Here is a 17,106-nt window from a genome sequence, read left to right as displayed (position 1 = left end):
GTGCCTGTGGAAATGCTAACAGCACTTCTAGAAAATTCCATAAAACCTTGAATATTTGCCCTCCTTCTTCAGAAGCTCAGAAGAAATATAGCTCTGCTAAAATATACCTTTTCATTCTTCAACCTGAATGAATTTCAATCAGTTCAGTCTTAATAGTATGCAAATTACAATAATTAGCATTAATGAAAAATTGAAAGAAAACACTAGGATGTTTCTGGAGAAAAAAAGCATAAGGTCAAAAGCAAATACAAAAGCAAGGTAATGTGCAGAGGTCCTGAATTACTTGTCCAGTATGCACTGCCTTCAAGCATATGCTCAGCTCTAAGCATTCATTTCAATTAAAACACGCCTGGTTGTCTCTCTAAAGCAGCACTGCAGGGATTGTCAGGGGCTGAAGTTGCAGAAAGGATCTAGTGTTGAAAAATATATTGAGCATTAGCAAAAAATCTAACTGCACACAGTACTTAATAGGTTTAAAGACATCACAAGCTGTCTGTCCAAGAAATTCCTCACTCTGGAAGTAATACTACCGAAATAAAGGTCTTCCAGAAACTAGGGAAAGCTTTATTGCAGAAAAGGATGTGATATTTCTCCAGTTTCTATAGACAATTTTGATGATTTAAGGTCTTGGCTTCTCTCTGCATCCTAAATTAACTGCTCTGGAAAAAGCAGGTAGACTGTCTTCCAAGATGGTCTCCAAATCCATAATGCCAGCAACAGCTTGACTTTCCCTCTCTGTGCCACCACCTTTACTGGCTTTTGACAGAGAACACTTCATCTTTTTTTCCACAGTAAATTGGCCCTCTGTTTCAAAGTTGCAATGCCTTAAGGTCAGCCACAGTTTATCCACTATGTAAATATTAACAGGCTGCTTCAGTGTGCATTAGGCTCTGAATCTGGGAAAGCATTTGGGGTACTGGGAGGTAACTATTGTTACTGACTCTGCTGCTGATCTTGGACCAATAGCACCAGAGCATAGCAGACCTGCCAAGGAGCAGGGAAGGAGAGCCAGTTTTAGGCTGCATTCTTTTATTACTAAATCAAAACCAAACCTGCAGGAATGGTACTCTTTATTGGTGATGCAGAAAATCTAACAAAGAAAAAAGAGGGAAAAAAATACACCCTGTAAAACCCCTGCAGAACTGTCAAACCCAATGAACACAAATTAATTGACAAAGAAGATAAGATAAGAAGAGGTTGGATGTGCAGAAACCCTAACAACCCAGTTCTCTGCACAGATAAGCTGTAAGTAACAACATGATCAGGTAGAGTTGGAAACTGAGACTTGAGCATTTTATGTGAGTAGCATCACAGCAATCTGCCTTTTGGAGCACACAGGAATCCCGAGCCTGCTCTCTCCCACAGAACAGATAGACAAATAAAAGAAATATAAACAAAAACTCAATAGATTTACAGTGTTTTAGTGAATTTTAGCAAGGTTCACCTCTGTACTCTGCTAATGCCAAGCAGTTTATCCACCTAGGTTAATCAGCCAGATCAACTGAGCTTAAGGTCACTTTTGCTTAAAAGGGGAACCAAAGCAACTGGGATATAGTAGAGTATACATAAATAGATAAATAAATATATAAGTATGCATCAGTACACTGATGTTTGTGGACTATATTTAAAGGTTTTAAAAGAAACTGTACCAGTGAAGAGTAACAATAAAGACAAGTAAGTAATTTGAAGAACATACCTATATTTTTTTAATGCATTTTTATTTGTTCCTCATACCCCAATATAAACACTTACCTATTTACTCACACCTCCCAGAGCCTTCCACCTACTGAAAAAGATGTTTTTTGTCTGGCTGAAACATGACAGAGGTGATAGAGGACAAAAATCCTATTAAAGTAGTATCTATGTTGTTAGGTTGTTGGATTTGAGCATACAAGTACCTTGTGCTTAAAATATTATAGAAGGATTAAAACTTGCCAAAACTGCTTCAGGTCCAGGAAAGTTCAGTTTATTTATAAACTTAAAAACCAATTTCAGTCAAAAGGGGATACTTGGAGGTCTGTCCTTCATGCAAGGACAACCTAGACCTGGCCAGAGATGCCCAGGTTTTGGTCTGCGGTCTCATGCCAGTGAGCTTGAAGGTGGTATTAAGGAGACCTTTGCAAACTTCACTTGCCACTCACCTGCAGATATCATTTTCAGGTTCCTCCAGTCCAAACTGATTATCAAAAGCCAGATGGATCCTGGTGTTCTCTGGGGAGTGGAGCCGCCACGTCAGTAGGAGGTTCCTGGGGTAGCTGCTGGGGAAGCGAGGACTGTGGATGCAGCCATTCCCTGCCACGCTGATGGTCTCTTCTTTTCGGTACAAGTCTGTGAGGTGATTGCTCTCTGTTAGTAGTCACAACTTGTAGAAATTAGTATGTTGTTCCAGTTACAGGAAGGCAAAAAACACAACAGGTTATATAACACAGCAAAAATTATTTGCATTTAAAGTCTTTAAAAAGTTGGGTCTAGAAGCAGTTTCATTAGATAGGAAGTACAGTGTATTTTCTCTTAATTCAATCCCGTATAAACAGTAAGAACAACAGAACTCAGGTATACGGACTCTTTATTTTACAAGAAATATATCATTATTTTTACATTTATATTGATTATATAATTTCATTCTCACCATTTTGATTTTAAAACAGAATTGAACTTTAATAAAAGCTGCAAGTTTGAGAACAATGAAGTAAGACAGACTGAAGTAAAAAAGACAAACAACTCTGCTTCCCAAATTTGGGGCTCTGGGGAGAAATGCCCTCTGAACAAAAGCATCAATAAAAAGCCGCAGGAAAGTGCATATGAGTGAATTTAAGTTTGTTTACTGTGCTTAAGTATTTCCTCCCAAAAACATTTGTTAGGTCACATTTTCATTTTATTTATATGGTGTGAATCATTTGCTGCTAATGGATGATTAACACAGCCAGCTATTCCATGCTTATACTGATGTAACTGAGGTCAGATTCTGTCCCAACAACCACCTTAGCGAGTAACTTCAAGACAAATAGCCAAGTCTTTATTTAATTAAAATTTCACAGCTTCTGCCTGAGTAAATATTCAATTGTTCCTAAAGTTTTACCTCTACTGAGGTAAAGCCTCTGCTGCTGTAAATCCCTGGCTCCAAGGATAACAGGAACTGTGGCCAGACCCAGCTCTCTAAAAGTCAAAATGCCTTCTCAGTTGCACCATGCACTTGCATTGTCCAACTGTTTCTGATACTGGAATTTGGCTTCCAGCATCAAAGAACTGCAAACAACCATTTTTCTGTGCCTCGACAACTTCAGTGTGGGAAATTTTGAGGATCAGAAGCTTTCAAGACAACATGCGGATCACAGCAGGTTTCAGTTCCCAGTCATGGAATCACAGAATCACAGAATATACTGTGGAAGAGTCCCACAGGGATCGGATCGTCGAGTCCAACTCTTAGCCCTGCACAGGACCATTCCCAAGAGTCACACCATGTGCCTGAGAGTATCGTCCAAATGCTTCTTGAACTCTGTCAGGCTTGGTGCTGTGACCACTTCCCTGGGAAGCCAAGACACTCAGCTCTGAGCCTCCACCAGTGGGACAGCTATCTGTGTTCCTTCCCTAGGTGATGTGTGGAAATCTAGGGCTCAGTTCAGTCACTCGCAGAGAGATGCCTAACCACCTTTAAGACATAGTACATTTTCCTGTCTGGCCTCCATGAGGACAAGGAGGTCCAGCAGCACGTCCAGCAGCACATCCAGCAGCCCCCAGCAAAGGTCCAATGGAAGCCGTAGTGTCTCACAAAGTCACCTGAATGTGGGCAATCTGAGCCCCTTCTCAACACAGACTGTAGGAGTTACACACAATCAGTTACCCAACTGCATTGACCAAATTTCCACTTAATATATGAACTTGGACACTGCTTTCATGTAAACACTTAAACTCTGGTGTCTTTATCTTGAACTGAACATCACTCTAGTCCTCTGCTGAATGCCAGATCAACCTCTAGTTCCACTACAAGCAACAGAAATAGAAAATTGGTGCCTTCTCCTGAATTTGGCTGATGAGGAAGAGCAAACAGGGGAAAAGTATCTCCCACCAAGTTACTCTGTGAATGCTGGAAATACAAAACCAAAGTAAGCAACCAGTGGCAGCCATCTGTCACACACAGTAATCTAAGTTTTCACTCTTAAAATAAAATCTAACATTTGACTGAAGTTTTCCAAGTTCTTCATATAAAATAAATATATTTTTTTCATAAAACACTCATTAAAAACAGGAAACCAGAGAAATGGTACAAACTTCATAGTAAGTACATCTATTTTTTCAGGTTGCTTTTCACTGGTTCCTTGCTGTAAATACTTCCCTGCACGCAGCTGTAAGCAAAGTGTGGTTGCATGTCAGCAGTTCATTGTACTCTTCTGACAGGGCAATAATTCTAGCCTCCAAACAACCTGAAACTTAGATGATAAAAGTCTTCGTTTCCTGTAAAACTATCTCCAAAGACCTAATTGTAACATCATTCTAAGATGCTTTCACACTGAGCCACCCTTTCTAAGCAAATACAGACCTAGTTTACAAAGTGCAGACCTACCCAGTTTTGTTTTGTTCTATTTTGATCAAATAATTTGCATTGGAAAAGTGACAATTTGGTGAAAATAAAGACCACCCACCTATTAATTTTGTTGCAATTTTCATCAGGGACATCTATGCTGGAATCTGTTTTTCATTTTATTTTATTCTAAAAAAAAATGAAAAAGACAACTGTGGGGTTTTTCCCTCCTAATTTGGAATGAAACAAAATGTCCAGCCAACACTACTGAGTTCCTACTAAAATGCGGAGGACCTTTGGACTTTAAAAACACCCAGTCCACCGAGAGGAAAAGATATTTCACAGGACTATGTGCAAAATGTCCAAGAAAAGGGATAAAAATAAAACAGTTTTGATGATAACAAATTCCACAGTTTTTAGTGAAGCAACCATTCCCTAAGTCAGAACAAAAGTTACTGCAGTAAAACATGGCATAACTCATCCTATGCCTCAGAGTTCTTTACTCTTCTTTCTTGGACAGGAAACTCTTGCCATTTTCCCTCTATCACCTTGGATTTCACTGTGTAGGTCAATGTGATTCATGCTTCTGAGGGAAAGGTTTCCTTTTCCCAGACAGTCCTCGCACAGGCTTTACCCTGCTGAGATTCTGGTGGACAGTATCTCTAAAATGTGCTCATACATATATCCCCAAACAAAACATCTGTGCACTTAACTCAGCACACCAGCTGAGAATGCACACTACTGCACTCTTGTACACCAAGAAGATAGGGTCTGTGATGGCTCTTAATTTAACTTAAACTCTGAATTTCACAGACTGTGCTGCTCTGCCAGGGAGTCAATCACACCTGACCAAGACTAATGATGAAATGTCATGGCTGGAGCAGCTCTGCAGTATCTGAGTTGAACAGGTACATGAAGCAATAGAGTTGCACATGTTAAAAAGCTTAAAAATCAAAGGACAATAACTTATTATTTCTATAATTGTAATACAGGAATTATAAAGTTATCATAGAGGAAAGGTTGGAGAGAATCACGGGAAGGAAATTCTCACTATAGTAAAGTAAGAAATATCCAAATATTGCACTCTGAGGATATGCCTTTTCCACAAGGGAAGAACATATGTTTCATGAGAAAAGCCATAAATACTGTTTCTATAGCCCACATGAGATGAAACCTGAAGCTACTCAGTGCCTTCACTTGACACTGGAGCAGACTCTTCAGGAGCTGGATTCCCTCTCACCTCCCTCACTTTGTGCTAGATTACGACCTGAAGTGGTGTGGCCTGCACTGGAACCAAATATGCTGTAATTTTCTAAGGGGATTTTCACTGGGATTTCACAGAGTTATCTGGCTTAGAAGACACAGGAACACAGTCAACATAAACTCACTCTCACGAGGTTGGCCTCTCATGAATCATCAAGCATCTGGGAAACAGCTTGAGGAGATGTAAGCAACTCCTGTACTTCTTGTATCAACAAAGATATGGGACTAAAATAAGACTTTTCCAAGCAGACAAGCATTGCCCTCATCAGATACACTGGGGGAAGTCATGGAAATCACACACTAGGCAAGGGGAAAGTCAGGATAAAAAAAACTTGAAAAAAGGTATAAGCAAAGGAAAAGACAGTGTGTCTTTCAAGGCAGAGAACTGTCCCATGTTGCAATGCAATGTAATGAAGTATTACACAGTATCCTGAATGTCACATACTAACTGTATTCCATAATGCTTTATGGGAGTAAATAAAAGACGACAGTGCATAATACACTGCCTGTCACATTTACTAAAAAAACATTTGAAATCATTTCACAATGAATAAAAGCAGGTGTTAAGTTACAAGGCAAAAAGGCCATTTGGGCCACACACAGAAGAAGGATATTCTTGATGGCCCGAGCCACAAAGACATGCTTTCCTCCTGGGGGAGGAAAACTATCTCATAAGGAAGATAAGTGGGAAGGAATCTGGAAGACATCCTTTTAGGTGAGGCAATTCCCTGAAGAGTCTGAACTGACTGGAAAGAAGTTTGCTCTATATTTAATTTATCTGAACTAATCTCTCTTTTTTTGCCTCGTAATTCTTTCCCAACCACTAATTTTAAACATAATGACATACATGATAGTCCAGCTGTCGAAGTCAGAGGAGCTATCATTTAAGCACTTAAGGTAGCTGCATTTTCCAAAGTGCTTGCCTTCCTCCCCCTGCATGGAGGGCAGCTGGGTGTCAGACTGGGAACTGGGAAATACACTTTAATATTCAGAAAACTGTGCTTGTCTCAAGACTGTCCCCACCACGGGTGCCCAGCACATCCAATGTTTCCCCATCCCAGCTAGGCCATGTGGCACAAGCAAGATTTAGAAGCACAAATTTCATCCTGTCTTTTCTCTGGATGCCTGCATTTGCTTGCAAGCTTTAGCAATGTATTGACACATTCCTGTTAAAGCTACTTCTAGTCATGACATGCCTACTACAGAAAGAAGTTTGCTTGTATCCTCGTCATTGAACAGATAGTGGATTCCTTCACTAAAACAATAATAATAATAATATTATTTTAAAAAAAGGCAATTTCTACTTGCTAATAGCTAATCTGACATCTATTCTACAATATATTCAGCAAGGAGAGTCTATAAGAATCAATTCCTTTAGAAAGAAGAGGAATTCAGAGAATGGCCTTGTCTAAGGACCTAACCAACTATATGGAATACTTAATTCCACTTTTCTAAGGTTTCTGGAATTTCAGCCTCACTTCTTGCTGCTGTCTTTCTTCCCCTTGCAGAAGTGGTTGGCCAACCAACTTTGATACAGTGGTAAAGGTTGAAAAGATACCGTACTCTGACTTGGTTTATGACAATTAATTCCATACAGCGTAAACTGATGAGCTCATCCTCCGCTACAGCTGAGGAGAGAGTTGCTGGGAACCACAGTGAGGTTCATTTTACTACTCACGAAAGTATTTGTTATTTCAGGAAAGGACCTTGGGAGTTTGCACGTGGGAGTTTTCCAGATATAACTCTTCTCCCTCATGGCTGCTGTCTTCAAAACAAATACAGCAGTCAGTGGTTTGCCACCAGTTTTTAAATGAATGAAATAACCTTCGGGGAGAATAATAGCTCTTCAGTTCCCTCAGTTGAAAATTAGCCTGATCTAAATAGCTGAATCCATAGAGAAGCAAAGAACAGTAAAACATTTTTGAATCCAGGCCACAAATCAGTTCATCTCGGGAACAGGCATGCCAAGCAAGCTGTATTTATGGCAGCCTGTTAGATAGTCATTGGCTTTTTTTAATTCCCCCACCCTCCTGTAATAAGCAGAAACTTTAGTTGTTATCCATAAGGCTCTGTGTAAATCAGATGAAAAGACCAGAATTCATGGTCAAAACAGTGTATTCCATAGCTCATCATAGCTTGTTGGGTAGATATAAAACTGTAGGGTCATTTTCCTTGTTAGAAACGTGCGGATTTGCCTTTTTTTCTTTTTTTTTTTTTTTTTAGTTGGTGTGTGTGTTTGTTTGTTTGCTATGGCTATAAACAACAAAATGAATCCTAGTCAGTGAAGAATATAGTACTATATGGTAGTAGTACCAGTCTTAGACATCTCGGTCCTTTTAAGGACAGAGGTCTAACACGCCTAGGTCAGCTCTGCTCCCATCATGATTCACTATCAGTTCAAGAAGGCAGACCAAGGCAGGGAAAGGATTGGGATGGTCAGTAATAAAACAGAAATAGCAAAATCTCACCCAGGCCAAAAATTGTAAATTGTCTCTTATGGAGGCACTGCACTGACAAACAGTCAACCTGGTATGGGGATGCATATGTACGGGTATATTAGGGCAGTGGATCCAGTTGAAAGCATTACTTCAAGTTGATTTTAGCTTTATACATCTTCAATAATCCCGTTTATTTCAAGGACACTACACACTTTAGTAAAGCTCATACTTAAGGAGTTTGCTGGATCAAGACCCAGAAAAAGAGAACGGTACTTTAACATCACCCAATGTGCTACTTGTCACCCATCAAATGAGCAATTAAAAAGTGGACCCAAATCCCACTGGAGCTGATGAAAGACTCGCAGTTTGGTTGGTTTGCCACTGAACTTCAAAGAAGCAGTTCGAAGTACCTGCTCCTCCTCTTATGAACAGGTCCTTTCTTTTCATCAGGAGCATGAAAGATACTCCAGGCAACATAATAGTTCAAATCAGTTCCATCACTGAGGCAGTATCAAGAGGTGCTCTGTGCATGTTCTGCCAAATTCAGACCTCACAGCTGCCTCCATGTCCCTGAGCTGTGTGGAGATCTTTGCTAGAAGAATATATCTATAGAGGATATATCAAAGAAACAAAAAAATTGAGCAGCAGTTGAAAGAAAAAAGATTAGCCAGTGCAGAACATCAGTACAGAAGGTATCAGAGAATGAGAACACCCTATATATCTAAAATTCCTTTCAGAGCCATCATCCATTTGATAACAGAATGATTAGTAGTCTGCCTACGGTTCTGTGCAGACAACGCTGCTAGTGTTGGCATTACACAGTCAAGCTGTGGTTGAACAGAACCTAAGCAAAGATCACTTATGAGAATATTAAATAAGCAATTGATAAGGAAGTCCAGACATATAATTCATAGAGACAGCCTGTCTCTATCCTTCTCAATATAGTAAACATTATTTTATTTGCATTTAATACTACTATTTTTACTCTGGAATGGACACCATCATAACTGCATTTTGCATGCAGTACTAAAGAAGCAGCCCTGAAATGAAGAACAAGCTGGACTGCACTTTGGTGGGGTGAAGGCTGTGACTCTCCTTTGTCCACTCTGGTGGATACCTTGCTCAGACTTCCACAGATGAACACTGAGAAAAAAATTCCTTAATTATGTTTACAAGGATATCAAACTCAGTGGTATTTGCTTTTAGCAGTGACTTGTATTACTTGTTTTTATTTGACTTCTTGATAGAGATTTTCTTCTACATGAAACAACATGTTGAATGTTCTGTATTAAAGCAGAAGTGTCTATAGAAAGGTAACATATGTTAGCCCAGCATATAAAGCATTTTGTTAACTGCTAGTTCTTTCGTGATGGGTGGTAGTGTTGTAATGCATGTCTCTGTTGTGCTCTTAAACCAACAGCAAACTGAATGTATTTTTCTCTAAGGATTCCATAATTATGACAGAGGAAAATGTATATATCAAGAATGTGTAGATCTAATGATGTGCAGTAAGACTAATGGAATATCCCCATGATCATGAGCATAAAAACACATAAAACCTTGAGAAACTGTGAGAAAGGAATGCAGAGGAAAATTACTCTCCTGGTGCTGTGAAGAGTTTAAAGGAAACGTGATAACTGAAGCAGACATTTGCAGTGAGTGCCCACACTTCTGTAAGAAGGATGGTGTATATATATATATACAGCACTTGTGTAGTGCTGTACTGGGTCTGGCTGAGATGGAGTTCATTTCCCCACAGTACCTCTCACAGTACTGTACTTTGCATTGGTAGTTAGAAAGGTGTTGATAACCCACTGGTGTTTTGGCTAATGCTGGGCAGTGCTGGCACAGCATCAGCACTGTCTCTCAACATTCCTTCCCCCCTCCCTTCTATCAAAGGCAAGATCCTGGGAGGGGACACAAGTAGGTCAGCTGACCCAAACTAACCAAAGGGATGTTCCATAGCATATGACATCAGCTCAGACACAAATACTAAGGAAAGGAGGAGGAAGGGGGAGGCATTCGTTATTTACATTTGAAACCAGCATGTGTGCTGAAGCCCTGCTTCCCACAAAGTGGCTGGACATTGCTTTTTAATGAGAAGTAGAGAATGTATCTTGTTATTTTCCTCTTTGGTTGTACACATGCAAACTTTTGCTTTTGCTTTGGTAAACTGCCTTATCTCAACCTATGAGTCATTTTTCATCTTATTCTCTCTCCTCTGTCCAGCTGGGGAGTGATAGAATGGCTTGGTGGGCACCCGACATCCAGCCAAAGTCAACCCACACAACTTGGTCAAAATGATGGCAATTAGAGACACAATTGCTATTAAGCAAAAATATCAATAACCAGACCTTGGCTCACACTGTTTTGCAAAAAAATAAGACCTAGACACTCCAAATTTTCCTGTTTAGGCAGTGGCTTCAGGAAAGTAGACCGCTGCGGGAAGGTTCATTCAAATTCTCCTAGTGCAATGAAAATATATTCCTTTTCCATTTCCCTTCATTATTTTCCAGATTTTTACAACCAAACAATCGCCTCCGAAGTCTGGCATCACTCAGATCTTAAAAGAAAATTTGTTCTAAGATATTGTCTTAGAAACTGTTTCAGTCAAGAACTCCTAAGTCTGAAGAAGACATGGAATTTCCCTAAAGAAAGAAAAATGTTGATGAAAGAAAAGAGAAAATCCAGTTAAAAGGGGAAAGGCTTCTTGTGTTAAACATATTTTAGCAGACAGACAGGCAATTACCAAGTGGAGTTCGTATGTTAGGACATTAGGCAGTAAAAGGAGAATCTGTTTCAAAAGACAAATCAAGGCAATTTTCTCTAGTGATGTGAGTTTCCTTACCCTCTATGTCAGCATTGAAGATCTGAAATCTCTGGAAGGGAGTGAAAGGTCACTTCTTATAATGGAAAATCTGGTAATAGCATTCTAGCAGACATCATTTCCTTGGACTGAGTTTGCCTCGGGCATGTTTTTTTTGTCTTTGAGAGACCATATATCAACGGATTGCACAAAGATAAAAGCTTGTGGGGATATAACAGTCCCTTTAGGGCAGGTGCACTAAATATCTACTACCTTAAAGTTACATAAGTCTTAAAAAAAAACAACAAACACATACCTCACTGTATTAAAATATGATTGTTGGTAATCTACTCCTTTTTTCTGCAACAGCCTCACAGTTAAAAAATGAACTCTATCCCAGTCAAAACCAGGACACAGCTAAATCTCTTCCAAGGAAATAGGAGCTTGTGTTGTGATTCTTCTATTTTTTGAGAGAATTCAGACCACTTCTGACTCCTCTCAATGGAAGGATGGGTTCTGGATACCACTTCAAAGATGGCTTGCCATTTTTCAAGAAACGGATGGAGGTAAAATGCAGAAAAATTCTTGGCAAAGGGACCAGAACTCGAGATTTAGTCAAAAAAAGTAAAGAGCCAGCAGATTTTCTGCTTCTTACTCTGAGGCAGACTGTCATGGGGCTCTGACAGTTTAGACCAGAGCAGAGTTCATCATGGTTCCCTTTTCTGCCCCCATGCCTCAGTTTTCTTCTGCTGAAAACAACAGCACTGGGGTAAAGAGGGCAGCAGACACTGAGGTCTTTCCTCAGCATGAAGGCAGAACATGAGTTGGGCCACAGGGATGGCTTTACATCATTTAGATAAAACCCATGTTAAGAAACAAAATTTCCCTAGTCTGGAAAGCAATTTAAGTCATACATATTGAAAGTACTGAGAACTCTAAGTGCGGGGGATCTTTTCTGTAAGTACTTAGGATTTTTTCTAGAGGTTTGGCATCAGAATGCTGCAGAGCTGTCATATGGATAGATACTGCAATTTAAAAAAGTTTCCAGGCACATTCATAAAATTCTTGACTGTGGCCTCCTTTTATTATTATGATCTTGCACCAAAGGATCTAGAGATTTTCTTAGTCCTTCACCAAAGAACAAAACTACATGTGGTGAAAGAGTTGGAGAGCTTATGCACTGTCAATACATAGGGACCAGTGGCTGGGAAGATGATGCTGTTGTACATCAGTGCAGTCCACAAGTCCAAGAGCTGCTGTACCACAGGCAGCAACAATCTCTCACACCAGCACAGACAGATCCTGATCACTGTAAGCCAAAACCAAAATTGGAAACAGAGTTGGCTCCAAAGCTTTGATTTACACACCTCAGCTTCCCAAGTCCTTTCTGGAAAAACAGCTGTTCGGCTGGTTACCAAGAGGAAATGATTGGAAACATTCCCTGAAGCCTGTGTGTGGGTGTTTGATAAAAAAAGAAGAGCTAAGAAGTTGTTGAGCTGAGATGCCATTCTGGCTATACTACTGCCTCACACAGCCCCTGCTGCAGCCATCCCACCTGCACTCAGCCCCTGCAGCACAGGGTCTCGTGTATGACTGGTTAGTCACAGCTCTGCAGGAAGGATAAGGATTGCAAGTAAAGACAGTCATGTCACTTTTAGTTCTGACTGTGGAAATAACAGTCATTTAGTGATACTGCTTGAGTTGAGCCATCTAGTACAAAACCTAATTCTCTCACTGTTTCCTCATTGTAGTACCCAACACCGAAGGTGCAACATAATGTGTAATATCATGTAAATTTAAAAAATGTAAAAAGAGCAGTGTAAAGACACACAGAGGTGAAGATAATTCTGAGGTCAGAAGACTATTGCATTACAGTTCCCTGTTTAACACTGGATGTCTTATTGGTCTTGCTCCCTAAGTGAACCTAACCTGATCATCCTCAGTTTTGTGGTGCCTGGAGATTCTGATCAACATTATGTTATGTACCATGGAAACTAAGTGAGAGATAATCTCTCCTCTGAAAAATGTACAGTTTACACAATAAAAGATTGAAGAACTAGAATTCCAGAGACACTATTTATATGGATCAGCAAACCAGTGATGGGACAAAGAATTAAATATATCTTTCCAGATTTCTATTCCAAAGCCATCATTGCTCAATGCCCCTAGAAAACCAGGTTTGGTTCTTTATCTAGAAGTTCTCTAAATGTAATAGGAAAACTATAAAGATTAATTTAAAAAAAATAAAAATCAGTAGATTACTTTATCCTTTTGTAGCAAACTAGATCACAATAAAATTAAGACGTGCATGAAGGTTTTCTTCCTGAGAGAAGTTTTCTGTCCATTTCATGCATTAAATAAATTCCACCTTACACATTTTCAGGACAACATCATAAGAGCAGGACTGGGAATTTCTGCTGCAGATGTTCCCAAACCTTTTGTAACATGTTTCTCTACTCTTAGATTTGTTAAGTTAGAACCACAACAGATCCTTCATGAGCAGATGAAAACACATTGAAACCTCTGAGGAGGCAATGATATTCAGGACTTTGCTAAGACTCCATGGGGAGAAGACATTATATATCTTTATGTTCTGAACAGGGCTGAGTATACTGTTGGCAAATCAGGACATAATTAAACAATCCTTCACTTTCATGGACCTTCTATGAACTCTCACTTTTAAACAGAAAACTGGAGTCCCCTGTGTAAATGCACTGGAGACAAAGCCAGACTTCAAAGTTGTTCTTTGACTGTGGATTCAGTGAAACGTTTGACAGTAAAAGAATTGAGCAGTTAGATAATAAATTCTGACAGCTTCGGCTCCAGATATCACCAGCAGGAACACAAAGTGGCATATTTCACTACTTCAGCTTTCAGAAGACACATGAGATGACTTAAGGTTAACCAGCAGACACCACCAGCAGCTCCTCACCTTAAAGTTTCCAGAGAAAAATGGTAAGCCAACCAAACCCAGTTGCCCCCACCTTGATGAAAGCCTAATGTTGTGGAGAAATGCCTGTAGATGTTATGGCAGAGGATTCAAGGGAGCAACCTCAGGCTGTGCTTTACTCTTCCTGACCTAGATTGCATATCAAATAAGGGGAGAAGCGCACAGTGGTGATGTGCATGTGGCTGACACCAGGTGGGACTTTGATGCTTGGCTCAGGCATGACCAGAGTAGGTCCCTGGGAGTGTGCAGAACCCAGCTGATGAAGATCAATGCTTGGTCACCAAGGCTTGCAGTCTGTGGGTGAGAAGTTCCACCCTCCATCTGTTTTGGCTGGGGAAGTCAAAGTGAACTATTTCACTCCTGTCTCACCCCAGTGCTGGTACTGATGTTGCATACCCAGGCGAACGTCACACGCTGAGGTCCTGTCCAGTTGAAGGGCACAGCTGTGTGCTGAGTATTTAACACAGCTCTGAGCAGCCGTCTGGCCAAAGACGAGCCCAATAAGAAGCTTATGTGACTGACATAAAAAGGGTGAGAAAGTCCAGTAAACACAGTACTCTCATATCAATTCATTTGGTGAACACCCTGTATCAATGCTATCAAAGGGAGACAGGGACATACTGCACCATTTCCTGGGAAAACTATTTTCCACAGTAATGCTTAAAATGCAGAAGACTACTTTGGCAGTCTTTACACTACCCAGACAAGTGACTTTTACTCAGTTAGCTTTGCATATTTTTACAGCATCTAGGATCCCGTAAGACAAAACTTTAGCATCAGTACAACTATACTTGTAACAACAATGGTATATAAATTGTCAGGGTTTTTTTTACTATATTCAGCAACCTTGAGCCAGATATTACCAGGTATGGCACTGAGAAAAGAAAAATAAGTTCACCATAGTCTCAACTAAAACTATGCTTTTGTCAGTGTCTAGGAAAAAAAAAAGAAAAAAGAGGAATAATAAATGTTCCTTTATCTCATCTAAAGCTCAGAAAATAAGTTATGAGATGCTTCACTCTTGCCAGGTTGAACTCCTATCCAAAGAGGGGAAAATGTTACAGTTCATGTTTTTGACACAGAAAGAAAAGCAAATAACTCAGCTTGGCAGAACAGACATGAAAACTGGATAAACGACAAATTTGATATCAAAATTATATTTTTCTGATTTATATTTATTGGGAAGAATTAAAAAAAAAAATTGCTGTTGTTGTTTGCACTTCCAACATGTTTCCGTTATTTCTCAGTCTTTTCCATGGAAGTCATGGAAGAATAGTCCACCAAAGGATGAAATTTTAAACCTTTCTTGATTTAGAGAATTCAGAAGTCCTACTTTACAGCAGACACTCTAGATTACTCTGTAAGATAGAATGACAACAACCATTTTTGGGTTCCCTAGGGTAAAATACTCTGGGTCTTTCTATAGTTTAGACTGTAAATAAGAAAATACCACAACTATGCCCTTAAATATCATGTGGTACAAACTACAATTAAATAACTGACAACTTTGGTAAATGACAGCTGCACTGTGTGTTACTGAAATCAGTTGTGAGCGGTGTAAGTACTGTAAGTGGCATTACTGTCCTATCACACTGTATTGATTTACTTGATTCAAAGTGGTTAATTTTTTGCATTCTCAGGGTGCTCCCCATCTCATAAAAGCTCCATTTTTCTCAGACCTTGACTTCTGATTTGTTATTAAAACAAAGTTCCCACATCATAAGCCTTATGAGCTCCATGATCAGCCATTTTTTCTCCCTGCTCACAGTTCTCACAGCTGTAGCTGGGCAGCTGCAAGGACCAATGAGATTTTAGACTCAGCTAGGGCTGTAGGGGAGGGGATCAGATACCAGCTCAGAGAAGCTTCAGGAGCACTGGTGGAATCAGACTGAGACGGTGTGTACTGAAAGGTGAGACAGTGGGGAAGATGGCCAGCCTGGCTGAACAGGGAGATTTTAAAGGAAATTAGGGAAAAAAAGAAAGGTTACTGACTATGGAAAAAAGGGCTGGCTACTCATGAAGAGTTTAGGAATATAGTTAGGTCATGTAAAAATAAAATCAGAGAGACAAAGGCACACTTTGAACTCAATCTAGCTGCTTCTGTTAGGGATAACAAGTGCTTCTACAAATACATCAATAGTAAAGGTGGGGCAGGAAAAACCTCCATTCTTTGTTGGATATGGGGAGGAACATAGTCACTAAAGATGAGGAAAAGTTTGAGGTACTTAACACCTTCTTCACCTCAGTTTTCAACAGTAAGATAGGTTGTCCTGAGGACACTTGGCTTCTGGAGCTGGTAGACAGAGACAGGAAGTTGAATAACTCCCCCTGTAATCCAGGAGGGAACAGTTAGCAACCTGCTGAGCCACTTGGATCCTCAGAAGTCTATGGGACCAGATGGGATCTACCCAAGGGTGATGAGGGTGCTGGCAGAAGAGCTTGCCAAGCCACTCTCCATCATTTACCAGCATTCCTGGCTCATTGGGGAGGTCCCAGATGATTGGAAGTTGGCTAATGTCACACCGATCCACAGAAAGGGCTGTAAGGAGAAGCCAGAAAACTACAGGCCTGTCAGCCTGACCTCAGTGCCTGGCAAGGTTATGGAGCAGATCATCCTAAGTGCAATCACACAGCACCTACAGGATGCACAAGGGATCAGATCCAGCCAGCACGGGTTTAGGAAGGGCAGGTCCTGTCTGACCAACCTGATCTCCTTTTATGAGCAGGTGACCCACCTGCTGGATGAGGGAAAGGCTGTGGATGTATCTACCTGGACTTCAGTAAAGCCTTTGACACTGTCTCCCACAGCATACTCCTGGAAAAGCTGGTAGCCCATGGCTTGGACAGGGGTACCCTGTGCTGGGTTAGGAAGTGGTTGGAGGGCTGAGCCCAGAGAGTGGTGGTGAACGGGGCTGCATCCAGTTGGCAGCTGGTCACCAGTGTCGTCCCACAGGGATCAGTGTTGGTCCCAGTCCTGTTTAATATCTTTACTGATGATCTGGATGAGGGGACTGAGTCCACCATTAGCACATTTGCAGGTGACATTAAATTGAGGGGGGCGTGTTGATCTGCTGGAAGGCAGGAGAGCTCTGCAGAGGGACCCGGACAAGCTGGAGAGATGGTCTGATTC

The 17,106-nt window shown here is 40.5% G+C and overlaps 1 protein-coding gene across 5 annotated transcripts in view; it reads right to left on the bottom strand.

Moving 5' to 3' along the window:
- PDGFD (platelet derived growth factor D) overlaps nucleotides 1-17,106 on the bottom strand; it is a 149,076-nt gene that overhangs the window by 62,977 nt on the left and 68,993 nt on the right. For 3 of the 5 annotated variants that reach the window (XM_051779857.1, XM_051779859.1, XM_051779861.1), the window contains one exon: nucleotides 2,142-2,346. In XM_051779857.1, the coding sequence (XP_051635817.1) occupies nucleotides 2,142-2,346 (205 nt within the window). The remainder of the gene's footprint in view (nucleotides 1-2,141; nucleotides 2,347-17,106) is intronic. The other 2 variants (XM_051779858.1, XM_051779860.1) reach the window with 1 other exon arrangement.

Source organism: Manacus candei, unplaced genomic scaffold (genome assembly GCF_025592945.1).
Source record: "Manacus candei isolate 608988 ecotype Guabito, Panama unplaced genomic scaffold, ASM2559294v1 h1tg000014l, whole genome shotgun sequence".
Classification (NCBI taxonomy): domain Eukaryota; kingdom Metazoa; phylum Chordata; class Aves; order Passeriformes; family Pipridae; genus Manacus; species Manacus candei.
Note: the sequence above shows the minus strand (reverse complement) of the source record. Positions and strands in the feature narration are given on the sequence as shown.